Source organism: Mesocricetus auratus, unplaced genomic scaffold (assembly GCF_017639785.1).
Source record: "Mesocricetus auratus isolate SY011 unplaced genomic scaffold, BCM_Maur_2.0 Super-Scaffold_100010, whole genome shotgun sequence".
Classification (NCBI taxonomy): Eukaryota; Metazoa; Chordata; class Mammalia; order Rodentia; family Cricetidae; genus Mesocricetus; species Mesocricetus auratus.
In genome coordinates this window covers 9,172,714-9,200,301 of record NW_024429194.1, presented here as the reverse complement: position 1 = coordinate 9,200,301, position 27,588 = coordinate 9,172,714, and the positions used below count along the sequence as shown (strand labels likewise).

General features: G+C 39.7%; 1 protein-coding gene across 2 annotated transcripts in view; it reads right to left on the bottom strand.

Annotated features, from left to right (window-relative positions):
• The window catches only part of Fbxl17 (F-box and leucine rich repeat protein 17), a 411,968-nt gene that overhangs the window by 245,116 nt on the left and 139,264 nt on the right, over positions 1 to 27,588 (bottom strand). For both annotated transcript variants that reach the window (XM_040752945.1, XM_021231250.2), the window contains exon 6: positions 27,054 to 27,184. In XM_040752945.1, the coding sequence (XP_040608879.1) occupies positions 27,054 to 27,184 (131 nt within the window). The remainder of the gene's footprint in view (positions 1 to 27,053; positions 27,185 to 27,588) is intronic.

The following is a 27,588-nucleotide window of genomic DNA, read 5'->3' as shown; positions in this document are numbered from 1 at the left end:
AGCTGCGACACTGAAGCAGTCTCCCAGAGAGCTGAGTCTGTCTTACCCTCAAGACTTCTGAACCCTGTTCCCCCTCCTCTCCACATCCTTCCCCATGGACAGTGGCCAACAATCCTCACTGTAGGTCCCAGCAATCACTGATAGACAACATTTGAGAAAAGAAAATTGTTACTATTGAACATGTATATATAAATCCTTTCTTTTTCCATCACTTTTTATACAATGCAGTAAGCATCTGCCCAGGCTACATTGTATTAGTTACCATTAGTAAACTAGCAACGTTGTTTCAAACACACAGGAGGTCTGACACAGACTTCATGTGATACCAGGTGATGACCTTCTAAACATTCACCCCTGAATCCCTAAATTAAATAAAGCACGTTAGTACGCCTTCTGTGGTTTCCAGCTGGGTTCTGATTCAAACCTTAGTCCTTGTTCTCCAATTAGCCTTCAGTTACACAGCCTCTCTGCACCCACACAGGGAAGAAGATACTAGAAATAGAAAAATGTTCTAGACTTTAGGTAAGCCTACAAGTGGAACTTCCTAACTTCCTAACTCTACATCCATAAACTGATTATTTGTAAATAAAGAAAAATTCTGCCAGATTCCGATGTTAGTTTAAAAGACAAATAAAAGTTCCTAAAAACTATAGACTTTACACTTTCTACTCATTTCCAGTGCATTTATTATCATTCTTTACATTTTGTTTTCTGAATTTAATTCACAGTGTATTAAAATTACCTGATACTTAGATATTTTCTACAGATTGTAACTGACAATGAGTAAATAAGGTAGGAATTAATTGAAATTAAACTTCAACTTAACAAGGACAATCTATAGTGCTTATTAAACAAGTTTATAAGATATTAAAACATGGAAGAAATATTTGGTATTTAATAGGTTAGTATTATTAAACTGGTATTTTTACTTATTTTTAAATTTTTTAATTAATTAATTTAATTAATTTGCATTGTTGTTTTGCTTGCATGTATGTGTGACAGTGTTAGATCTTGGAGTCACAGACAATTGTTAGCTGTCATGTGGGTGCTGGGAATTGAACCCCAGTCCTCTGGAAGAGCAGTCAGTACTCTTAACCACTGAGCTATCTCTCCAGTAACAGTATTTTTACTTCTTGTAACTGCCATTAAAACAGGCATAAAGTTATGAGATGTTTATGAACTTTTAATTTTCTCTTTCCCTTACTGGTGGCAATGAGCAGACTGGACCAAGAGACTCCATCGTTAGTTCCTGTTTTTGCAACCAGTGGCTACTATAGATAGTGTTCGAATTTCTTAGGTTCACTTTACCTATAAGTTTGCTATGTGCCTCTGAGTTCACAAAGTTATCAATGAAAATGCAAACATATTTACACTAAATGCAAAATATGTATCTTCAATGAGTTTATAATTTCTGTAATAATGTAATGAGTATGTCTTATGTTTTATCTAACTTGGAATTTAAAACGTTCTGCTCTGCTCTAAAGAGGTGTCAAAGCTTATGAAGAATCACATTCTATCTGGAATCAATGCACTCCCAGCCGGCCATTAGCTCACTTAGAGCAATTATAAATGTATTGCCATGAAAAGTTAGTATCGACCAGTTTTCATCCACTTTCATAATAATATCTTTTAAGATTCATTTTAAAATTCTATCTAAAATGAGCCTTTCTTAAAATATACTTCTAGCTTTACATATAAAATAAAGAACAAAACACACAGAAAAAAATGATAGAAGCAGGCGGATCTCTGTAGGTTCAAGGCCAAGCTGGACCGACAGCCTCCAAAACAATACAGAGAAACCTTGTCTCGTAAAAAAACAAAAAAAAAAACAACAAAAAAAAAAGATAGAAGCAACTAAACTGCTCTAATCTGAAGTTCCAAGAATACATTAGCTCTTTTTCATGGCAAATAGACACTGAAAGTTTAAAACAATGTAGTACAACAGAATCATTCAAATAAGTAAACTATAAGTCTGCTAAGGTTATGTTATATACTTAAATCTCCAATCACTTAAATGATCTTGATTATTCACATTAAGAAAGAATTCCAGTAAAGACTTATTTAGTGAATATAAAAACAAGAGTCAGATCTCGATTAGATATGCCAGTGCCCGCATCTGACGGCATGCATCATCTGACACCCCATTTCCCAGTTCATGCTCTCCTAAGCACGCACTGCGCAAGCTAGAAAGCCGACTGTGTGCTGGGGACAAGATTCAAATGTGCTATAATTAGGGGAATCTTTTCTTAAGAGATCACTGGAAGGGGAAAGTTTCTCTCCAAAAGAATTTTCCATCCCAAAGTAACTTTGTTTGGCTGCAAGGGTACTAACATGATTCTGTTGCGAAATGTTTTAGCATTCTAAATGACAACAAAGTGTATCTTACATGATCCAGTCATGGTACATGGCAAAGTCACATTACAAGGTTCTGGTTTTCAGGAGAAAAACACAAAACCCAGAAGAAAAACATGTACTTGGAAAAAAAAAAGGTCATATCTGCTCTGCGTTGTGGGGAGTTTTAAAAGCAGTCTATGAACACTCGAGGAAAAACAAATTTAGCTTTCATGTTGCTTTGAAATAAAAATAATTAAAACTAATAATGAATCACTAGTTCCAGAATATTATATGCAAAATAAATTCAAGAGTGAGAAGTACCATGTTTTAGTACTGGCTACTTAACAAAAGGAGGATAAAACACAAGAAAGCAACGATTTATTCGTGATCATAAGGAAAAAACTAAGCCTAGTTCAGTTTAGCACGTCAAGGCTCAGGGTTAGACAGAACAAATGGGCCAATTATTTCTACATAAGAACTTCTGACCCTAATTACAGGCAGGTAACTTTCATTAATAATCACTGCTGTTAAACTGAACTTAATATACCTGCTTTATAATAAAGGTTAAGAAAATAAAAAGGGGAAAGTTTGTAAAAATCACAAAATAGCTTTAAGAAAAAAGTTCCCTTAAGTTCTAGGAATTAACTATATTAAATAAATAAAGGCTAAGCCCCAAATGGTGTGATGGTGAATGGTTTTCAGATGGTATGATACGAATTTCTAACTTTAAAATCCTAGATAGTCATCTATACAACTATGGAAGTTCAGAGAACAAGCCAATTGTGAAGTTAACATTCACAATTATATCTAAATGTATAGAAAGTATAGTCATGTACCAGCAACCAATTAGAAAATACTGAGCCGAGTGCTCCTGTGAAGCAAATGGTTAGCATTCGGGACTTATACGACAGAAAATACTGAGCCATCTGCAAAGCAGATAAAATTATTAGATGCATAAAACTAAATTTGACTTCATTATATAGAACTTTTAATTGAAAAAGAAATATAAACCTCAAAAAGAGGGGCTTAAGCAAATATGAATTCTAGGTCTTCCCATATTTTAACCATACTAAATTTCCACAATAAAACTCAAACTTACGGCACTACCACAGGAATGTGTGTGCATGTGCACACACTGCTTTTCAGGTCCTCTAAGTGTGAGAGGGGGTAGACAGGAACATGCCAAGACTATTTAGTCATTCTGGTACACGGGACTAACGGTATGAAAAGCAAGTGAGTCCCACGTAAGTGGTTTGCAGGTCAGGATGAAAGTCAGGGATCATGGCCATCATCGGTGAAAAGTCTAAGGCCCAATTAGACTAGAGTGCACCGGGCTCACAAAGAGCTCTGGGTAATCAAGTCTGAAACACTCAGTTAGAGAAGCAAGACAAAGGCATCTGGGAGCCAAGACAGGAAAGCCGTGGAAACTCATCTCGGTCTTACAGTTCCTGAGAGTAGACAGCGCTGAGGCGGCAGACAGCTACAGCGTATAGGAGTCTGTAGAATCCTCTTCATAGTAGAGACTTATGCAAACGGTGGTGGTGTTTCAGTAAGTGACCGCAAGGTCATGATGCTAGCAGGGAATAAAAATCAGCATGTCCTCCGCCCAAGAGAAACAACTAAGACTCTGAACAGAAAACTCTACAGTTGTGTTGTCAAGTTCAAGGTCTATTCTCATGTCCCTTCCATTTAGACCAAACACAATTCCTCCCTCCCCTACACAAACCCTTTTTCTTGATTCAAAAGACTATTACATTTGATGTAAAAGAAGCCACTAAAGCAAAAGATGATGTCGGAGTGTAACAATTCAGATTTCTAAGAACCTCCTGAGATGAAACATAGCAAACTCGGCGTTGCTTTGGTCTGCATATTGGGGGTCCCTCTGCCAGCGTCTGGGAGCTATAGGTCACACAAGCAGAGGCAGGAACAGCATCAATGGTCCTTTGAGGATGGGGATCCTTTACCTATCACTCTAATAGGGAAGGCTGCAGAGATAATACACCACCTGTTAGCAAGAGGGGTTTGCTCACAGACCCAAGCCTGGCCAGCACCCTGATCTTTGACATTCTCTCCTCCAGAACTATAAGAAATTTCTGGTTTATAGCACACTGAGCCTGTGGTACTCTGTTACAGCAATGCAAATGGGCTGAAACAGCACATAAAGACACTGTCTGGTAAAGAGGTTGAGAAAAACTTCGCATAAGAGTAAAATAAACAAGAACATTCCATTTTCCATTATATTGTAACATGCTACAACCGCGCCTTTTTATGAACAAACATCTGTTAATGCATGAAACTCTAAACGTGAAAACAGCAATGATATGTCAGCTTGGGATGTGGGTATACCTGCTCGTTCAGGACAGGAAAAACACTGTCAACTTCTCACATGGGGGAACATCACGGCAATGAGACTCCTAATATGTCCCTACTAGAAAACAAAAATATTCTAAAATTGTAAATTGTAAATCTCAACAGGCCATTTCACTTAGTCGCACGCCCACAAGAAAAAGTGTGACCCAGCGATTAGGTGTGCTTATTCCCACGGCAAAGAAGTTCCACACAACATGGATCGTAAGGTCATGATGAGAGGAGGCACCAGTAACCTAAGTTGCCCAAAACCATCCTCTTTGCAGGACAATGGCCTCTGGTAGCTGAAATGCACTGTAATACCAAGATCAGATTTATACACGCTAAGAAACAGTTGCACGCTGATGGACAGTGTTAATTTGACATCATGGATCTGTGTGGCTATAAACGAAGCTTCCCCTACTTTGACAATGACTAGACTGCCCTTTCTCCATAACTCTAACTACAGCACAGTCATCAGACAACGCAACGCTTAGCTTGTGACATACAGAGTAGGGAAGAAGCTCTCATTCACTAGCTTTGAGACTATAAAACTGGGCTGAATGAGTTACAAATCAGAAAAAAATATTGTATTTGGTTGACTATTCAACCACAGAACAGAATCCCAAAGGAAGGCAAGAGTCAGTTCCTCCAACTAAAGATGAAAACTAGACAGAAATGAGCTTAGAAGTCCAGAGAAGAAAAGAAGTCAGTTGTTTGAACAGCTGTAGAGAAATGGGAGAGAGGTTTAACTTCAGCAGATTAAGAGATGCAAACTATGAATTCCTAACTGTTGTGCATGGAAGGAGGCACACCTGCCTTGGGACCACAGAAGGTTAGAATCTGTGTAAGACCACAGAGAAGAGGCAGCATCCAGACACCCTGGAAATTCACCCATGCTGTAAGGAGCCCAGAGCTCTAGCGATATCTCCACCCTGCCTTGGATCAGAAGGAGCCTTTCAGACCTTTCAGGCACTCAGCTGGGAAATACTGACCCCTGGAGGAAAGGGAGCAGATGGAGTTTGCTTTCATAGCAGTCAAGGGTGTGCCTAAGTGAAGACAGTCTAGGGAAAGAAACATGGCGTAGGAAACAAAGATCAACACAAGCTTGGTCTTAGGTCCATTTTCTCATCACAAGTTGCTGTACACTGACATCCCTAAGCCTCTGGAGAGGTAACTGTTTTCTCTACCCATGGCAGTTCTTGGAAGGTTATAGCACCGAGTATTGAGGATCTTATATTATTTTTCTCATTAGCATAATAAAAACTTATTCCTTTTTCTATATGTAAAAAGAAATGTGATTATAGTAGCAATTCTAGTTAAGTAGTAATTCATATTAAACACTAAAAAGAAAATCTAAGTGACAGCCAAGGACTATCCTTCATCAGTTAGAGAATGAAAATCACACATATAAAGGGTTTCTGGAGAATCCTCCTATAGCACATGGAAACCCATGGTATACGGAAAAGTACCACACTGCAATTAAAAACTGTCCCCAAGGGCAGACTGCAGAGCACCGATGCTGGAAGGGCAAGAGGACTTCGGCGTGACTTGGCAGATGAGCAGAGGGAAGACATGCGATGACAACGTAGCTAAGGCACTATGCAATTGCCCAGGAATCCCTCAAACACAGAGCCAAGCAGGGGCCCAAACCCAGCCACCATCCCTCAAAACAGCCAACACAGGCTCTCAGTACATGTTTCCTAAGTCATTTTTGCTTACATTTTCTTAGACCAACAAGACAATGACTTGTTGATTTCTGGTAACTACAGCAGCCGGCCCATAAGTGATTCTTTCAAGAAGGAATACAAGCAGGATATGGTGGTACATGCCTCTGTGCTGGGGGGATAAGGCAGTAGGATCACTTGAGCCCACCTAGGGCTACATACTAAGACTGCTTCAACACACACACGCATACACTCACACACTCACACACACGCGCACACACTCAAGTGCTGTGAAAGTTCTCTACTAAATCAGAAAGTCATCTAGCTACTACGATTCAAAGCATGAACTTCCCATACAATAAACCCAGATATAGTGAGCAGTTCAGCCAACATTTGTCTTCACCTAATGAAAAGATGGCAACAGCGGTAGAGCCCATGATGCCCCAGTTATGCCAGGGCTCAGAGTCAACATCTGCACATTCATCCTTCCCTCACCCTTATGTTCAACTCAAACACTAAACGCTTAATCCTTTAACTATATTGTTGTGATGCCAAACTAGGCACCACACAACAGAGAAATGGATAAAGGAAATAGGGTATAAATATACAATAGAACTTTTTCAGCCTTAAAGAACACATTTATTTGATTTGTAGAAAATGGATGCAGTTGCAGATAATAATATTAAACATATTAATCCAGTCTCAGAAAGAAACACGCTTTCTCTCTAAGATACATTAGACAGATTCTGAAAATGGTGGCATAAAGGTCGGGTACCCTGTCTGGGGACACAAAGGGTGAGAAAGGGAGGTGACATGAGGAAAGACGACCATGTCTAGTGCATTTGTCCTAGAAAATGTCCTTAACAAGCAATGACATGTAGAAATGATCAAAGTGCATACAGTACACTGTACAACAAATGCATACAATGAAAATGAAAACTAACACAGAAAGGAGGTAAGAAGATTCAACTGACAGTCAAACACAAAGAAATGGGCTGTTATCAATAGTACTGCCTATTTTCTTTCCTATCTCATCTGACCTACATGACACAGGCAAGCTGTCCCTTACCAAAAACTGGATAAATGAGACCAAATCTTAAACTTAGGATCCAAAACTAAACAAACTCAACAGTTTTATGAAGTCTCCAGCTAAGGAATTTTCTTACAGCAACAGAAAAACAGGTCCTAGAGCTAACATACTGAGCTGTTAAATATAGGCCCAAGATTATTCTAAGTATTTACTTACACAGTCACAGTTAAGTCACCAGCAACTTTCAGAAGCAAAGATCAACAGCTCAATTACACGTAGCCCATTCCTGGGACTGGAGGTTGCATTCAGCGCGCTTCTACTGTAGCAGGTTGACAGATGACCTACCTATCAAATGGCCCTTAGTTAGTCATCCCTCCCCATATCCCCCTTTGACTGTCCCCTTCCTTCCCGTTCTCTATTTAGCCCTCCCATTCCAGTCTCCCTCTGTCTCTCCATAACTATGTACCTACGTCTCCTTCCTCCCAATATCTAAAAATTAAGGACCACTGTTGTCCCATTTTACAGATAAGAAAATGAGACATAGGGACACAGCTTGGCCAACAACAAACAAGCAGGAGGTGGCAGAGCTAGGATCCAATGCAAACTGCCTAACTCCAGTCTCTTAGTGGATAAATCCATGAGTCTGGGGAATTTACTGCCCCGGTTTGGTTATTTTTTTTTTCAGTTCTTCAGTGATAATATTACATTTTGTTTTGTTTCTGAGGTTGACCCTAAGACCTCACACCTGCTAAGAGCATGACACTCCTAGCTCGATGCCCATTTCAAATGCACCAAAATAGCATCTAGCATTGGCATGCGCATGGAGACAGCCATTGTCTTCTAAAGATGCCAAAGGATTGGTGTGATCTTTCCTTGAGGAAAGTAAGAATTCAATTGCGTGTTAATATGCATTAGCAGTGTTCCTCACATGGTCACTGCTAGGATTTAAAACTGGAAATAATTAGAATGCCCACCAATGACAGAACAGTTAGTATAATGTGGTGAAATCTTGCTAGTATGAATAATGACACAGCTACTTGTGTAGCTACCAAGTCGGAGAGGAGTCTGCAACATGTTACTAAGCAGTGGACTTGGAGTGCAGCTTATTGCACACAGTGCAAGTGCACCAGGAGATGGGAAAGCCATGCTCGCGTGCACCCTACCAGAAGAGGCACTCCCTGAAGCATCAACATGGAATTCTCTAGTGGTGTTCTGTATAGTTTCAGTCTTCCTTTTCAAAGTATTTACAATGTGTGTCATTTTTCCCACTCAAAAAGCATGAAAGCAATGCGAGAGACCATAACCCAGGGAGACTGTGGTCAATTCTGCTTCCATACAGATAACACAAGAAGGCAGAAGCTGAGCAAACAAGAACCTGCAAGCTCACAGCGTGTGTACACTGGAGTGGGGGCACACACTGGACAACAGCACTTAGGCTCCATTTTTAGCACTATCCAAGAGCTAGAAAAAGGACGAGCCGCCAAATTACATTTGAGTCTGAGATTCAAAACTACAAGACGAAAGAGACACACAGATTGACTGTCCTCAGCAGCAAATGGGTACAGCAAAGGAACCCCCAAATACTAGTCACTACAGCCCCAGTGTTCAACAGAGAGGTGACATGCCCATGTGTGGCTGTCCCATGAAGAGTTCAGCTCCAAATAGTTGACAGTTCCCTTATAACAACTCACTTTACACAGATCTTAAAATGCCTGTGCGCTATCTGACACTGTGGTATTTCTATTTCCACTGACAAAACTCCAAGAAAGAACCATGGGAGACTTTGATATTGCATTCCACTGTTATTCAGATATATCAATAATCAAATCTGGGGAGCTGCCAATAAAAATAGAATAAACATCATTAGCATTTTAATAACCCTGCAAGCCACAGGGCAGGAAAAACAGAGCACAGCAGAGCAAAGGGAAACCGGCCCACGCAGGTCTCATCTCTCGCAGCCTGCCCTCTGGCAGCCCCAAGCCTGCACCACTCCAGGGAGACAGCTCTGTATTTTAAATTCTCTCAAACACCTCTCCATGCTCTGTCGAGAGGGTATGGTGCAGTCTTTTTCTTTAAAAAAAAAAAAAAAAAAAGCTGAGAACAGGTAACCTAATTCCAAAAGTACTGTAAGAAAGTGCTGATCTTTTGGTTATAAGAAGCGTTTTGAAGTCAGAATATGATTTAATATGCTAGCAAACTGGACCCAGATGGCAGATGAAGAGAACGGGGAAGGAGTGAAAACAAGGTGTAAGCAGAGCCCACAGTGTCGAGCCAGGGACTTGTAGGACAGTGGAGAAGGAAGCGGGTCTATAATGTCACTGCTGGCCAGATCCTGGGATGCGTGATGTGCGTCCAGAGAAAGTGTATGCAGAAGCAAGGTAAACCACTAATTGGCTCGTTTTCTCAACCAAATCGGGAGTTAGAAATTGTGCTTCCTGGAACATTACTGTTCTATTAGTTCATTATGATTGTGCATATGTGTATATATAAAGAACCAAAGTGTATTTTTCAAACCACAATTCATTAAAATATATTCTTATGAAAATTCCATGTGAAAAACATTTTACAAAGTATGTTACTATATATAAAAGGATTTTATTCAACATAAACTTAAAATATAAAGAACACTCCTTGCTTGTAAATTTCATTCATGAATCAAACTCATTTTTGTCCATTTAATTAGAAGACAAAGAGATGTTTTCAGAAATAATGAACACACTGTAATTGTCGTATCTTCCTACGATAACTGTGAACATTACAGTGCTGCCATATGTCAAGAAGTAACCTTCAAGAACCAGTTAGTGTCTTTACAACATGTGATTTAAGGCCTTCCATGTCAGCCCATCTTCAGGTAAGCATGGGGGGGGGGGGGAGCAGTGATAATGGATGATGCCGGGCAAGCTACCATTCGTAATGAACTAATGATTCATGCTCCAGGTGCTACCACTCTCATAATGAACTAATGACTCATGTTCCAGGTGCTTCTGAGGCATGATTAACCCTCCAAACACTTCAGAGAGGTGGGCTCCCATGACCCCAGTCGTTAAAAAGAACTCAAATCAGTTTACCAAGGTTAGATGGTAAATGACCCCATATAAAGACACTGGAACAAAGAAGCAGAAATACAAAGGAGATCCCCCTCAGCTCTCATTGTACACTCAGTTCGTTAGCATTCAGGGAAGACCTTCTGGGTAATCTATTTCCTTGCACCATGTGTATGTGACCTTCTCCGGTAGCCACTGGCAAGTGTTTGCCAAAATGTCACTGACCAGACACTGCCTTACAATGCTGTGTTTTCTGAAATGGATATGTCATAGATCAGATGAAAATGTCATCAGTGAAAATAAAAGAAAGCATTCCACAGAAGGAGAAGAAGATCCACACTAATGGAAGAAAATTACAAGAGAAAATGTCATCAGTGGACATCAACGTAAACAAATATAGCTTTTAAACAGAGAAGACAAGGCTTAAGGTGGGGGTGGTTATCAGCCAGGAAGCAAGGGCTTTCTACAGAATTAGGAGAAGAAAGGCTGTTTTTACAGAGGCTTGTCTTCAAGAAAGGGATGCTTTTTTAGAGATTAGACTGTTGTTCCTGGGAAAGGGATGGGGGAGGGGGAGAGGAAGGAGAGGGGTAAGGGGGTAACATGTCTAAGTACCTAGGAGGGGCCCCTCACATTTGAATCCCAAAGTTACTCATTTTCTCATTTCCATGTCAAAATGAGTGATATAATTTGTGAATGTCAGAAGTAGTTACAGAAAATTAAATAGAGATTGAATAAAAATGACTTGCTGCTGCCCTTAAAAGAGAAAGTCAAAAGTTGTTGATTTTCCCACTGTGCAATCTCAGAAAGTTTCTCTTGTACCAACACTTCAAAGCACCCAACCAGAAAAATCCATTCTTTTGAAATTTAAAGCAAATAAAAAAAATTATCTCAATGAGAAAATGACTTTTATACCAAGTCTTGGGGGCTTTATTCAAAATGGACCTTGCATGTCAATATTGTTACTAACATAAGTAGTTCGTTACTGATGAAATATAGATTTTATATTCTAGAACTTTATTCTGTGTTATGACTGGAAGATTCTACACAGTGGTTTTAATAGAACCTTGAAAATAAAACATCTGTAAGACATCTCACAGTTGTCTGAAGGTTAACCATGGTCCATACTGAGTCTAAAACAGTAAGATACACCTAAGTGGTCAAAGGACACCATCCTTCCAAAAGACATTTGGAGTGAAATCAATACTAAGATGAGCATTAACACACCAGTTTAATTTTAGAATCCTTTGTCTTTGAATTGTTAGTCTACAGTATCCTTAACACAACCCCCAAACAGAGATCTATGTGGACCATCATATACTCTTAAAGTGAGTATACAAAACTAACTCAGAGGACTGAGATATAGTACAAAAGCAAGTGACAAATCATTAAGATAAAGTAACGATTACTCAAATTAAACATTGCAAAGATGGTGTCAGTGGAAAAGAATCGGAAGCCAAATGCATGTACACATGACAAACAACAGGAGCTCACCATGTGAAGCTGCCGTGGCCTCACCCCTTTTTAGAAACAGGGACATTTTTCACAGACGGGAGGTGACCATCAAGTACCAGTGGTGTCTGTGTGGAGGCCTAGGAGTCTCCAGGGATGGCTCAGTGCCACATTACACGCTTCTCCTGCTACCAAGCCTCTCTGTTATGTCCTTTGGAGAACAGCTGACAAGAGACAACACACCACAAAGCTCCTCTATAGCGTAATGAGGTCTGTGTACTGTGAAGAAACTCGTGAAAGAGAAAACTGAGACACAAAAGATGACAGCCGTCAGCTTAAAAATATAAACAACTTCTCATTTGTAGTTCTGAAGAGATCACAATATTCAAGAAATTAACTACAAGGTAATATGGATTTATTCAAAGGTAATCACATCACAAACTTCTAAAGGCTGAAAAACGAAATGTGACAGGAAAAATCAGTAGGGGTAACATACTGTCAGGACAAAATTATACCTGCTTCCCTCACACATAGGCCATCATTCTATCATAAAAACTCATAGGAAATGTTCCAAGGCTGTAACCTCCAACAGCAAGGCCTTAAAGAGGGCTGGACTGGTCTGTCACTTGGTCTGTCACTTGGTAAATGCAGCAAGAAGCAATGATATACAGGCCAGCTTCACCTACTCAGTTTCTCCTCGCTTATTTAAACTGAAAGTGAAAGCACTTTACAAGTAAAACATTTCCACTGTTCCAGCTTTTAGCAGCCATTACTATTAAAACCTACAGGCCAAATGTTCTATTTGTACCTATGGATCACCAATGTTCTATTGGTACCTATGGACCACCAGTGTTCTATTGGTATCTATGGACCATCAATGTTCTATTGGTACCTATGGACCATCAATTTCTATTGATACCTATAGACCATCAATTTCTATTGGTACCTATGGACCATCAATGTTCTATTGGTACCTATGGACCACCAGTGCTCTACTGGTACCTATGGACCACCAGTGTTCTATTGGTACCTATGGACCACCAATATTCTATTGGTACCTATGGACCATCAATGTTCTATTGGTACCTATGGACCATCAATTTCTATTGGTACCTATGGACCATCAATTTCTATTGGTACCTATGAACCATCAATGTTGTATCTCTGCATAGATGTGAAGGCAAAATTAAAATGGTCATGGAACCTCAGGCACAATTACTCCAAGTCTGGAACTCCCTTATTCTCTCCCTGTCTTTCCAACACTAAGGACCAATATTTTAGGACTATGGAGCACAAAACTTTTTTTTTTACTATAAAGAAATTCAAGTTTTATATTTAAATATATTTCGTTTCTACATATTCAAACCACCTCTTTCAGTTCCAGGCCTATGAGCCAGAAAGCTGATCTTTCTTTTTGACTCCTTAAGATGAAATACTCAGAAAGTACAGGTGATTTCATTTTACTGAACTATTTACTTTATTATTATATTACAAGGGTGCTTATTTATAAGTTGTTTACTGCAGCTCTTTTCAGAACAAGCTGATAGAGGAGGAAATTGATCACCTGTGCATTCAGCTAGGACTTGGAAAGGCGGGTATGAGCAGAAAGGCAAGGCTCTCTGTACCTAACCACTGACGAGGAGGGCACAGTGACTCAGACAAAGATGTAGGATTATCCTTGCAGAAGACAATGAGGGATAAACTTCTAGAAGCTTCCCTCACGCACTATAATGTTTTCTGCACACAACAACCAGAAAGTGTCTTTACCATGAAATACTGTGTAAGAAATCATATCGAAACTGTGCTGCTTAAATAACACTGGACACAACTCTACAGACCTGGTATCCGACATGGTCACTTTCCATCGGAGACTGCAGAAGTCTGAAGGCTGAGACCACGCTGTCTAATTTAACGTCAGTAATAAAGCTGACAGTTCACTATAAATGTGGTCACTCTTCCTTCTTAATGAGGTCTCTCATGATCAGAGAGAGGTCTGTGTGAGTGGTCATCAAACTTCCTAATGTTGCGACCCTTATGGTTCCTCATGTTGTAGTGACCCCCCTCAACTGTAAAATATTTTCGTTGCTACTCCCTAACTGCAATTTTGCGACTGTTAGGGACAGGGATGTGTAAGATCTGATATGCAGGATATCTGACCCACAGGTTGAGAAACACTGGTCTTGTCTGTACACATGGTAATAGAAGATTCCAGAGAGGTGAGCACAGATGTTCTAAAAATTCTAGAGGTCGAATGCTGAGAGCCCCACAACCTAAGTTCCGCTGTAGTCGGTGAAATCCCAAGGGGTAAGGGCGCACATCCTACTATTTACTGGGGAAGTGGGTGATGTCACATCGCACATCAAAGCGCACACAGGTGGGAAGAGTCTGGGGTACAGTCTGAAAAATGCAGGTGAGCTGATAGCTCTTCCAGGATCAGGGACTCGGGGTCTCAGTTCTGAAGAGGCAATGGAAGTACTAACTTGCATCTCCTGCCATATGGAGTTACACGACTTGGCTGCTTCAGTGATGATTTTCAACAGCTGAGCACAACCATAACCAATGGCTGATACCTCTGCTGGGGTTGGTTGGTTTTGTAGTTGGTGGTTGCTTTCATGTCATAAAAGTCTTCAATGTTACTTCAATATAGTAAACAGTGCGCTTGTGTTTGGATTATTTCCTTTTTATGTGCACAAGGGTTTTACCTGCACAGAGGCCTGGACACCACTTGTGTGTCTGGTGCCCGAGGAAGCCAGAAAAAGGCACCAGATCCTCTGGAGATCCAGATGGCTCTAAACTGCCAGATGGGTGCTGAGAATCAAATCTGGGCTCTCTGGAAGAGCAGCAAGTGCTTTTAGCCCCTGAAACATCTCTCCCAGCACTCTGGCTATTTTTACTTCTAACAAGCAAGCGTTCAAATTGAACATTCTACAATAAAAAGCATCAACACAAGAAATCCAGGTTGTGTCTGCAGCACTTCAAGAAATTACAAAGTTCATAAAGGAAGGAAAACACACTCTTGTAAAAATTACACATACTTACATTCATTTGCACAAAAATGATCTGTGGAGAATTTTTTGTTTATATTGTAATTAACTGAATTATGAAGAACTCAAATGTATTACACTAGTTTCTGTGTCTGCTAACAAAAAGAATGTTGGATTTAGAAAGGTAAAATTTTTCTTTAACTTATTGCATAAAATCTCATCTTACTGAATATATTTTTGAAATTTCCAAGAGAGTCACAAATGATAATTGCTACCTAGCATTCCTTGAACATGTTTGTGTCTACAAGACTCATTTGTGCGACCACAGTGCACTGTGGAATGTCTGCTTTGGGCATTTTCAAAGGGTAGAATATGCCACTGAACATACCACATAATCAGAACCATGTCTTATGGGAGGAGAGAAAGGAAATCGCTACTTGCTGTTTCACAATATGGTGAACCAAGAAACAGTCTGGGAAGATCTAACTCCCCACTAATGGTAGCCCTAGGAACACAGCAGCGCTTCACAGACAGTCGCAGTTGGATGCAGAAGGAGCTCTGAATTCCAGACAAACTGGTGCTGGAAAGATTATAATACTTGGTAACGAGGAGCATCTTGCCTATGTGCATGTGCTAATCTAATTTTTGAGAAGTCACTTTAACATTTTTATTATGTTATAAGAAGTCAAATAATGCTCACCTAAAGGAAATGGCACTAACCAAGTCGCCTCTTATAGTTAGCTTTTTCTTCCAAAGCAGTTGGGCATGATTTCCAGAAATTAGACAATTCTAAGTGGTTATTCAGGGTTAACAATATCCCAGTGCCACAGTCTAGGAACAGGTGATCTACTTCTCAAATTTGACTGTAAAAAATGTGTAAGTGTCCAAAACAACCTTCAAAGTCTTACAGTCTGGTAGATAAATAACATAGTTACCATTTTTTTAAAGTGGTAACTATTCTAACATTTTTAAATTATCTCACTCACTCACTCTTCTTACATGCTGGAATCTCAGAAGACAGTTCCAAAGTGCACCTTGAACAAACAGAAAAGCAATTAGCCTAAATTAATTGCTCTGCTGATGTGCCATGCAGCAGGCGTGCTTGGTGGCCTTGACAATCCTGCCACTGTTTTCACAACCTGATGTTCTGATGATAACTGCTGAGATGTGAGCCTGGCCTTAATCAGTATGTTTAGATACATATTAGCAATTAACCGGATATTAAGTATGCATCGAAGAGCAGCACACAGAGCCACAGGAAAAGCATGACTTCTCCCCTACGCAGCCACACTGTTCTCACCAAGAAGCAGAGGGAGAGCTGTAGCTGTCTCGCCCTTTTCTCAGCTAATACTGGCTATCACCATGGACGCAATGCAAATGAGTTGACGGTTCTTCACATAAAAATAACCCCCAAATATAAAAAGGACACCCTCAATAACTGAGCACTAAAACTCCCATCGGAATTTGGACAATAACACTAAATCACTTAAGTATCAACCTTACTAAGAAACGAGTAAGTCGGGAAGGAAGAAGGCAGAGATAAGAAGCTCCTGATTGTTTCAGAACCTGGAGCCACAAGTCCACTTAATTCACCCTAAAATAAAATCAATATTCATAATTCTCACACGGGTCAAACCACTTGTCTGAGCAGGGAAAGATGGAAAGGTGGGGGAAGATAAAGTTAGAGGGTCAACAAGGAATAAGACAGGACTTCCCTGCATGGAGAGACATCATGGACACAAGTCTCACATTCCAGGCCACCAACAGGGATGCCCCAGGCATTCTCCTGGACAGGAATGTGATGCAGGGTTTCTCAGGTGCCACACCATCCTAACCACAGAAGCATTCTTAATCATTTTAAGAGAAATTATTAGTAGCACTACAACTATAACTGTTAATGTAATGAGTTTGCTCTTTTGTTTTAACTTCTGTATGTGAAGACTAAGTTCACACTGTCTTAAAATATTTTTATCAGCTGAGGACTGGTATGCATGAAACATTTCCATTTTCACCTGGGAGAAGGTTCAAGTCGCAGTGTTCTGTCACTTTCATGTCTGCAGGAAACACCCCCCTTTCTAAATTTCTGAGAGGGCTGTCATACAGAACACAGCACAGGCATGTGCACTCTCAGTGCTGCCGTTTTTAATTATCACCAATCAAGTCACAGCAATTTCCTCCCTGGCTAAACATGCACACACCCATCTTCTAAAGTATTTCTTTATGCCACTGTTCATAAAACACTGTGGGCTGAAGGAAAATCCCCTGCATTAAATTAATAACTAATCACAGGAGATATTTATCATCTCAAATCTTTTACAGAGAAATTGTCAGATTTAATCACCTTTCCCATATTTTCACTATTTGCTGGGCTTCATTTATCATACACTTCAGATTTTTGACAACAGTGAGTTATCCTAATTACTATTTCAAGTTTGAGTGACTATGAATAAGACCATTCCTGGGAGACATGGGGGTGAGGGAAGTGGAGAATTCATCTAACCCACCAATGAACAATGACTTTTGTGAATACATCAAGATTTTCTTCATTGTTAGCAAGTTAAAAACAGGCCGGAGGTAGAAAAACACCAAACCACAGGCTTCAGAACTGTATTGTCATCACTTAAGATGTGTCATTCCTACTCATGCCCATGACATGATCATAAGCTGATTTCCTAACATGGAAAACGGTTTTATACCACATATTAGACTGGGTAATAACAGCTGAGTAAGAAGTGACAAAGAGTGCATGTTCATTGAGAGTAATGGCAGGGGTTCAATATCCAGCAAATACTCTCCTAAAAGAAAAGGTAAATCTCTCAGACTGAATGCCTATTTTGTGTATTTAGTCATTCTTCTATAGCTGGAAGACAGAAAGCAAGAAATTTTATTACAGTAGCTTATTCAGCGCTATCCATGACATGATTAAACAGAACTACCCTTCTAAGCGCAGGGAGATAGATCAGTGAGTAAAATATCTGTCGTGGAAACATTAAGACCTGACTTTAGAACCCCACCTAGTAATGCATGGCATGTGTCTGTAACTCCAGTGCTGAAAAGACAGACAGACAGGATAACAGACAATTGTGGCCAAGTTGTCTAGCAAAAATAGTAAGCTTAAGTTCAAACAATAAGATGAAGAGGCAATTGAGCAAATCACCAAACATACCTTTGGCCTCTACATCTGCACAAGCACACGCGCGCGCGCGCACACACACACACACACACACACACACACACACACACACACACAAATGAATACATACATAAAGAAATCACCTTTACAGAGATGATCTTACAAATAACTATTCCAGTAAAATATACACTTTTTTTCAAAAATATGTTTATACAATAAACATAAAAACTACTCAGTGAATTATATAAGAAGTCTATGGCAGAATTTTAAAATTGATCTATTAAACCATCTTACCACATTAGGAGACACAATGTGGCAGTTCAAATAAAGATGGCCCCCGAAAGCCCTTGTGTTTGAATGGTTGGTCCTCAAGTTGTGGAACTGTTTGGAAAGGACTCTTGGAGGTGTTTCACTTAGTGTGTGCTTTGATGTTCAAAAACCCATGCCATTCCAGCTGGCATTCTGTTGGGTCCTGCCCTTTCCTCCTCCCCTCTCCCCCACTTCCCTATTCCCGACCCCATCCCTCTCTCTCTCCCCTCCACAGCCACCCTTGTGGTTGCTGTCCTACCTTGTAGGCTCTCAGCTACTGCTCCAATGCCATGCCTGCCTACTGGCTGCCATGCTACACAAGATGGTCATGGACTCTACTACTCTTGGAACCAGGAGCCCTGATGAAATGCTGTCCTTTAAAACTGCCTTTGTCATGGTTCTCTGTCATAGTGACAGAAAAGTAACTAAGACGCACTAGGAGCCAAACTGCTCCACATCCCAGAGGGAGAACAGCACTAGTACAAACACTACCACAGGGATGCCTGAGCAGTGAGCATCAGTAACTACTTTACAAGTGATGGAACTGGCTGGTGCCTCGGCTGGTGGGAGAGTCTTGGGCTCCAGTAAGTTCCCTGCCTCATCCTCCCAAGACACTGGCACTTTGGGTGATGGCACTACATACACCATTGGCATATCTCATCTCCTTTTTATTTCCAAGTTTCCAGGCGTGTAGAGAAGAAAGCTGCCCCAACTTCACAATGCTCCAAGTTGAAAAGCATCCCTTTCTCCAAACCACTTAATGTTAATGGAAAGTACAGTATTCTCCAGCTCAGATTCAACAATGCTGCTGGATTTTATGGTTAGGTTTGTCCCCTTGAGCAACCTTTAAACCTCAGTCTCTATGAGAATTAAGTAATATTAGGGGATTGAAATGAAATAAAAGTCTAAGTCCACTGTGACATGACATTCACTGGAAGATGGTAGATTATCCACTCAGTCCTTGAGTACTTATAAATACAATATATAGCATATGTTCAGAAAACAATTCTTGGAAATAAAACACAATGGGCACTCAGCAAATACTTTATATCACCAACACCTGCTCAAATCCTCTCTGAACTTTAATTCTAAATATCACTGCTTTTTATTGAATCAAGGGAAATTTGAAAGAAGAAACAGAATAAACATCCAGAGATGATCAAGGGAGTTAGAAAAATCTTTATAAAAAACCTCATTGAGTTTTACAGGAGCTGGGTTGCTGTCAGTCTCACTGAGAGGGGTGGTACTCTATCTGCCAATCTACAATTCTAGCTCGCATAAACTCAAAAGCACTACAAAGGGATTTGTTGGTTTTTTTTTCTATAGGAGAATAAAGAGAGGGAGAGGGAAAAAGAGAGAATAAAGAAAAAAAGAGAGTGTTAGGACTTCTCTTAATGCTACAAAGGAATCAAATCTAAGCAATACCTCTAAACTCTTTAAAAAAAAAAAAAACACCACCTACAATGACTGTAAGTAAAGTCTGCAGTTCAGTGGTAGGGTGCATTCCCAGAACGCATTAGACAGTAGTTTTGATCCCAGCACCAAATAACTCATAGCTTTGAGCAGGAAGTAGTTTAGAAGACAGGTTCATCTGTGCTAACAACCCAATAAATAGTTTTATAACAGCCCAGCTGGTTTTCAATATTGGAAGCCTGCTAATTGGGGGGGAGGGGGTGCTGTATCTAGTAAAGCTGAATTCGGTCTCCCTCTGTAATGTCCACCTATTGGTCATAACTCTGACATCAGAAATGACAGCCACAACAAGAAAAAAATAAACCAGGTAAAATAATTAACTCTACTAGCTGTTAATGTCTTTATTAGACTCAACTTGCAAAGAACTATTTGATTTAATGTATGAAATAAGAATCCTTAGAGTTGACTATATTTTTTAAATGTAGGTGTTTCTTTGTCTATGTAAATATATGCTACATTTATGCAGTTGCCCACTGGGCATTTGATACTCCGAAGCAATACAGACAGTGGGACTCAAACTCAGGTAGGTCTTCTAGAAGAGCAAGAAATGTTCTGAACCACTGAGCCATCCCTGCGGACCCCACATTCAATATTTTAATGAAGAAGAGTTCAGTTTCTAGGCTGGGTGAGAGAAAGACAGATAAAAATATGGGTCATGTCTGTTGAATAAAAAAACTTGTCAACAGCCCAGGATGATAAACCATTCTCATCCTGAAGATATTGCTGATAAAAAGATACGCTAATCCAAAACTTTTACAAGGGGAGAGTTGCGTTCAGAATTTTCATGTAAAGTATCCTAAAAAAATCTTACTGTGTACCTGAAATAAAGAAGACACAAGAGAGGAGATTTAAAACTCTCCCTATTTTAAAGCCTTTATGGAAATAAGACAATGATAGTTTGCGGAGCTTTAGATACACTGAGACTGCTATCCAGAAGTCAGCAGCTGAGTTCTCAGTGTGCCTGTGAGGAAGCAGGGGCCTCTTTAAGAGATGGAGCCTCTTAAAAGGTCATGTGCAGCTCTTGCCCAGCCTCCACCAATCTCTCTCTGACTTCCTGTCTCCCCATGTGATCGCTTCCTGCCTCTGCTGGGCATCCATCTTAGGAGCCTCACCCAAAGTCAAGCACAGGGGCCATGCTCCCTTGGACTTCCGACCTCCAGAGCATTAAACTAAACAAACTTCTTTTCGTTACAGCTCTCTGGGGGATAGTACTCTGTTATCTCGAGGGGAGAGCCTAGCTTGTGTTGTGCTTTGTAACATTAGCTAGTGTCTGCTAGACACTCATTTCTCTCACATTATTATCTTATACCATTTTCATGAGCAACATGGTGGGCTGCCAAAGGGTCATGTGCTAACAGAGATACAGGTCACAGGAACTGAACTAACCTTTTTTAGGACCACTGTAAAAAATCTGAATTAGAAAAATTATATAATTTAAGGTAATTTAAATATTAAATCAAGGCAATTTCTTTTCATTCTTAGTGATAAAAAACAAGACTATTATAATCATATTGCTATGAAGAAGCTCAGAATTCTTCAGATTTTTACATTTCACCCTTTTATACCTCAACGTGCAGCTTTTGGAATCTGTGTCAATCACACAAAAACCCTAAAGACCAAACTGAATGTAAAATAACGAAAGATTTATATCAAATATAGAAAAATATTTGAATAAGTTTGGAGTCAGAAAGAACAGAGAAGATATCATAACCAGATGCTTAATTTAAGTTACAGATCTAAGCAGTCCATATTCTCTTTTCATAGAACACTTGGATTGTATTTGTATTTAAAAGCACTGATAAATGTCAAATAACTCCTCGGTCATCCTTTTGAATACTAGGAAATGCCATGCTGTCCAATCCTTTCAATGCAAAGTGCTTTTAGGAAACAACAAAGAGAGGTAACAGCAAGCCTTAGTCACACAGGTCAATCACAAGACTACAGAATGCCATCCTACTAGAGCTGTTGATGGAACTCAGTGGTAGGACTTTACCGTAGCACGTGAAGCCCAGAATTTGATTCCACACCAAAAAAATTCCAAACAAACAACAAAAGACATGATCATAATGAGAATAGCCTTTAAATACAATTTTAAATGTTTAGCTTGTTTTTAAAATAGGTTCACTTTGAAAGTAGAAAACCTGAGACCACTGGGGTTTATTAAACCGGCACTTTACAGGCCCAGCCTTGTAATAGCAATAGGGTTTTTCATATATGAATACATAAAATAATATCTAAAGGTTCAAGAGCAGTGAACCTTCCTAATGCTGCAAGCCTTTAATACAGTTCTTCATGCTGTGGTGACTACTAACCATAAAAATATTTCATTGTATCTTCATAACTGCAATTTTACTACTGTTATGAATTGTAAATATCTGATACACAGGATACCTGATATCATCACCCACAGGTTGAGAACCACATCCCTAGAACTAAGAAAATTATGAGTTCTTACCAAAAAGACAAATCTAAGAATTTTCCATATATTAATAGTGGATTAATTCCATCTATGAAATAGAAAAATGATCAATGATCCATTAACATTTTGTTTGTCCTCACCCAATTTTCAAAGTAACAATTATAGAAAACACAGCCACCTAAAAAAAAAAAAAATCAAGCAAATGATCTAAATTTCATAGATCTAATTTTACCTTCCCTGAACAAAAGATATTGAAAGGCTTGAATGAGAATGTGTATAAAACACCTATCAATTACTTGTACAATAAAAGTTGCATTCCTCCCCTCTGTCCTTACCAGCTCATTTTTAACATTAATTCTTCTGTCACCTGAAGAGAGGGATGACCCATACAGCAGCAAGGGCTGGCTCAGAGACACAGTACCAAGTACTTAGCACTGTTTCCCGATTTATTAAAGCATAGCAATAATGAACAAATGTAAAACAGACACTAATTGATAGGCTAAATGCATTAGTGCATTCCCGTGCTCGCTCTATCAGAGGTTACTAACCCATCTCGGCTAAGTGCTGAAATCATAATTAAGTCTGATGGGAAGTCCTAGATTTATACCAATATAATTACAAATATTACTTAGCTTAGTAATACAGTATGGCAAGAACAATGAGATGAGTAATTTAGATGATACTGCAAAGTGGGTTTTAATGTCTGAAACTTCTATTACAGTACACAGGATAAGTGCAAGTAGTGTAATTAAAACTAAAAGAGTCTCATCCCATAACTCTGCTGCTCAGCTCATTAAAATGCATGTTTTCTCAATTAATCCAAACTTTTCCATTAAAAACATAAAACTGCACTTTCATTCCTCGGAAATAAATCTCCATGGTACGTATTATATTTAGAATCAAACACTAAATACCGGTTACTGATAAGTACAAAAGAGAGAGACTGGCAGCAGGAAGCTGTGTCCACAAAGCCTGACATGGGAAGAAAAGGCAAAAGAGGGCGGCTCACACTCCCATCTTGGGCTGAGTGTTTGTTTGCAGAGCCCAGAGCAAACCTAGGCAGTGTTCACTTAGGAGACAATGCGTGTGCCACTCACAGACTGCATATTACTTACCAGGTACAGCATTCTCTGATTACTGATTCTTTTGTTACATATGATGCCTAGGTCATGTGTACAGAAAACTATGCAATTAAATAATCACATTGCTGCAAAATGACTGCTCTCTCTTTTAATTCAATATATTGCTAAGAAAAGTCTCTAAATATTAAGCAGAGAGAAATGTTTACATATTTTGTTGTATTACTTGCCATGAAAAGCTATTAAAGAGTATGTATGCTATTTTGTCTGTACATTAGAATATTGATATTTGGCTTACTTTATAAAGTAAATATTACCAGAAATAATACATTTTAAAAATCTGATTCTCTATAATTCTTTAGAAGCCCATTAGACTTTTAAAGAAAATCAGTAAATTTTTCAAGAGAAACTTGATTCAATAAAGATGTAAACGGAAAATAAACAAACCTTCAAAACAGCAGTAAGAAACTGGAAAGGTTTTCTTATTGATGCTTTCTTCATAATGCTGCACTAGAAAGGATTTGGGCAGATGCCAAAGTGCATAAAACACAAGCAAAGATAGACAAGAAGACTACATCAGACAGACTTCCACACACATAAAACACAAGCAAAGATAGACAAGAAGAGTACATCAGACAGACTTCCACACAGCAAAGCAGACATCCGAGTGAAAAGAAATGCATGGAATCGGAGAAAATACTTACAAACTGTATGTCACAGCTGAAACACACATACCTCAACGGCAAACACCAAATAGTTTGTTAAGTACCAATAATAGCCAACCACAGAGGGAGCTAAACCTCTCACACTATGCCTGTAAGCTTGGCAGTGGGCAGAAATAAAAGTTCTTCTTCAGGGAGAAACCAAGTAACTTCCTATGTTACCCACTTAGCAAGAAGGGCTACTAAGAAAAAAGAAAATGAAAAGACAGTCGCTGGTAAAATCACAGAAAACGTAGGACCTCTGAGCATGGCGAGTGGAAGCATGAGTCTACCAATGGGGGAGCAGCATGGGCGCCCCTGACAAACTTGACAACCTGACGACCACAGGCTCCAGTGAATGCACTACTGGATAGCCATCCAGTGAAACCAGAAAATAAAAGGACATCTGTGCTCAACATATTTGTTATATTCAAGAGAGGAAGCAATCTCTTTGTCCATCAATTCATGAATGCAAAGCTTTTGAAAATCAGTGCACTTTTACAAATGATGCACTAATCTCTCCCTTTTCTGCCCTCTCCCCACACTCCCACCCCCAAAAGGGGATACAGGTCAGTATTAGACTGCTTAACCAGCACAACCAGATAGGTTAGTAACCTTTCACAGAGAAGGAACTGGAATGCACTTCACTTTGTCTTTGAAGTCCTGTCATGTGACAACATGGACGGAACTGGACATCAAGTTTAGTAAAGTAAATCAAGCAAGAAAGACAAGTGCTGTGTGTTCTCCGTCATTAGAGGGATAAGCAAGAGCTGGCCTAATGGGAATTGAGAGAACCACGGTAGCTGGACATAAATTACACAGGATTCAGACACTCAAGATGCTGACTACAAGCCGGGTGGTAGCGGTGCATGTCTTGAACCCAGCACTTGGGAGGCAGAGGCAGGCAGATCTCTGTGAGTTTGGGACCAGCCTGGTCTACAAGAGCTAGTTCCAGGGTTAGGAAACCCTGTCTCAAAAAACAAAGAAAAAAGAAAGATGCTGACTACAGGCAGTGATATTGTAGTGGATATTTTTAAATTGCAAGAAGAATAGAGTTTGAATGTTGAACTTTTGCCTTTTGTTAAAATAACAAATGGATAAATGCTTCTGGAGACAGACTTACTTAGCCTTATTTAAATACATCATTTAAATATGGAATGCAGTTTTACATGGGACCCAATAAATATATTCAATTGTAACTTTTATTTAATTGATTAGAATTTTTAAATAACAAATAAATGATAGAAAAATTACTACAAAAATTTTACTGAGTCATATGAAGACTATCATATAACTTAAAAGAATAATTTAGAGCAATCTAAAATTGTTGACTCTAACTTGCTGTAACTAGAAAAATGGAATCTATACCACTTTACTTTTAATGTGTAAAAAGAAACTTGAGAAATAGGAGGATGGAGAGTTTTAAGTTTAAAGCAGTACTTTATAGTGAGATATTCACGTTACCCATACCTGTAGCACTGACCGTGCCCAAAAGGGCGTGGTCACAGGTGAGGACATGATGGAGAAAAGGACTAGATCTGGGGTTCCCAGACCCCACGCTCCCTCTTGCTTCAGGTCGGGTCACAGAGAACAGGCTAGGAGGATCCTTGAAGCTGGAACCTGTGGCGATCACCCACCTCTTGTGTAAGAGCGTTCTCCCTGAATAAACTTCATTTAACCTGTACTGAGTCTAGAGAATCTTGATTACCACGCAATATTACTAGATTAAACAATACATTATTTCTCCTAATTGTAATATAGTTCTATTTAAATGATTATTAATTTTAGACGGAACAGTGTGCTTCACTTTGAAAGTAAATTCTCTGTAACGGCCTATCTTGGTACACAAAGAAACCCTGTCTCAAATAAAAACCAAAAAAAAGTTCTGAAAAGCTGGTGAGTGAGTGTTGGGCCAGGTTCTAGTCTCCAGCCTGTACTCACACAGCTGCCTCCTGGGCAGTAGTGGGGTCATCACACACTTGTCTGCATTATCAAAGTCTACTTGCAAGAGGTGTTTGTAGGGAGAGACCTAGGCACCTGTGCTGCAGACGGCACCCATCTGGGCGTGACTACAGGTGCATACGGGTGTGACTTAAAGGGCTGAGGAGAGAAGCAGGCTTTTGCTTTTCAGGGTTCCAGTCGGATCTCGAAAAGCTGCTGATAGTAGCCTGGGTTGCAGTTTCTCTTGTAAGTACTTTCCCGCAATAAATAGCCTCCAATACCCTCATCAAGTGTACGCTCATATTTCCTTACAGCTGGTGTCAGAACTCCTCAGTCCTTTATTCCACACACCCCAATGCTCCTGTATCCACGCCCAGAATGGGCGTGGTCAGCGGCAGAAGTGCCTAGGTCTCTCCCTACAGGTATACTTTATCAATGTGATGTTTCAGAGAAAAATGGGCTTATGGTTACTCAAAACATCTCCTATTTTACACATTATATATTATGTATTAAATTGCTCATCACATGATTCTATTTAAAAACAAATTACACACATAAGAAATGTAAGTTTTAAGCCGGGAGATGGAAACACATGCCTTTAATCCCAGCACCTTAGAGACAGAGACAGAGACAGAGGAATCTCTGTGAGTTCAAGTCCAGTCTGGACTACAAAGAGAGTTTCAGTACAGTCAGGTCTACACAGAGAAACCCCGCCCTGAAAAAAAAGTTTTAAAAAACAGAAAAATAAAAAAGAAATGTAAGTTGTAAGAAATGAAATCATCATTAGGAACTCTGAAGCAAATGTCTGAGGCAATCCCTCAGAATCACTGATAAGGAAAGCCACAACAACCAACCACAAAACGCTCAAACCCTGAAGTCGACAGACAACACACGCTTCGTGAGTAACAAGGAAGGAATTAACACGCCGTGTATTAGCGGTCAGAGCAAACCCGGGGCTGAGCACACCAACCCTGCAGCATGTGCAGCACTGCGTCTAAGTCAGCAGCAGACCTGCTCCCCACTGCAGCACGGCCACTGGAGGCACGCCGCATGGGGCTTTGCCTGGCGCCGCATGTCTTACTGCAGTGCGCGCCAGTGTCCGCGGGCTCTCCTCTGGGCACGTGGAAGTCGTCACGAGAGTTACCTGTCGTTTATGATCCAGTTCAGACAGAGGTTCAGGGAGCTAAGGTTTTTGCACCTCCTCACGATCTCCATCACGGTTTCATTATCCAGCTCAGTGATATGACGCAGGTCCAAGCTCGAAAGGTTTCTCAGCTAAAGACACAAACAAAATGAAAGATAAAAACAAAGAGCCAGGTTAATTCTCAAAATGATACCGTCATCCACCACACAGCAGCACCACTGTACAAGAATGAATGTGCATGAGATACTCTAGCCTTTAAATTAAATATCAAGTATTTCAGAGAAAATCCTAAGTAAGCACTGAAATCGATGACGAATATATGAATGGGTAAAACATAAGAAAGATTTTACTGAGGCACCATTAAAGTGAAGAACTAGCAACTGTTGTGTATCAAGTAGAGAAGCTGCCAAACACATCACAGAAGGTAAGTTCACACAGGGCTCAACTTCAGCAGTTTATCTTCAAAACTAAACCATCACTTCCATACAAGATCTCTCATGTTAATCTACAAAACAGGCACAATCAACCTTGATGA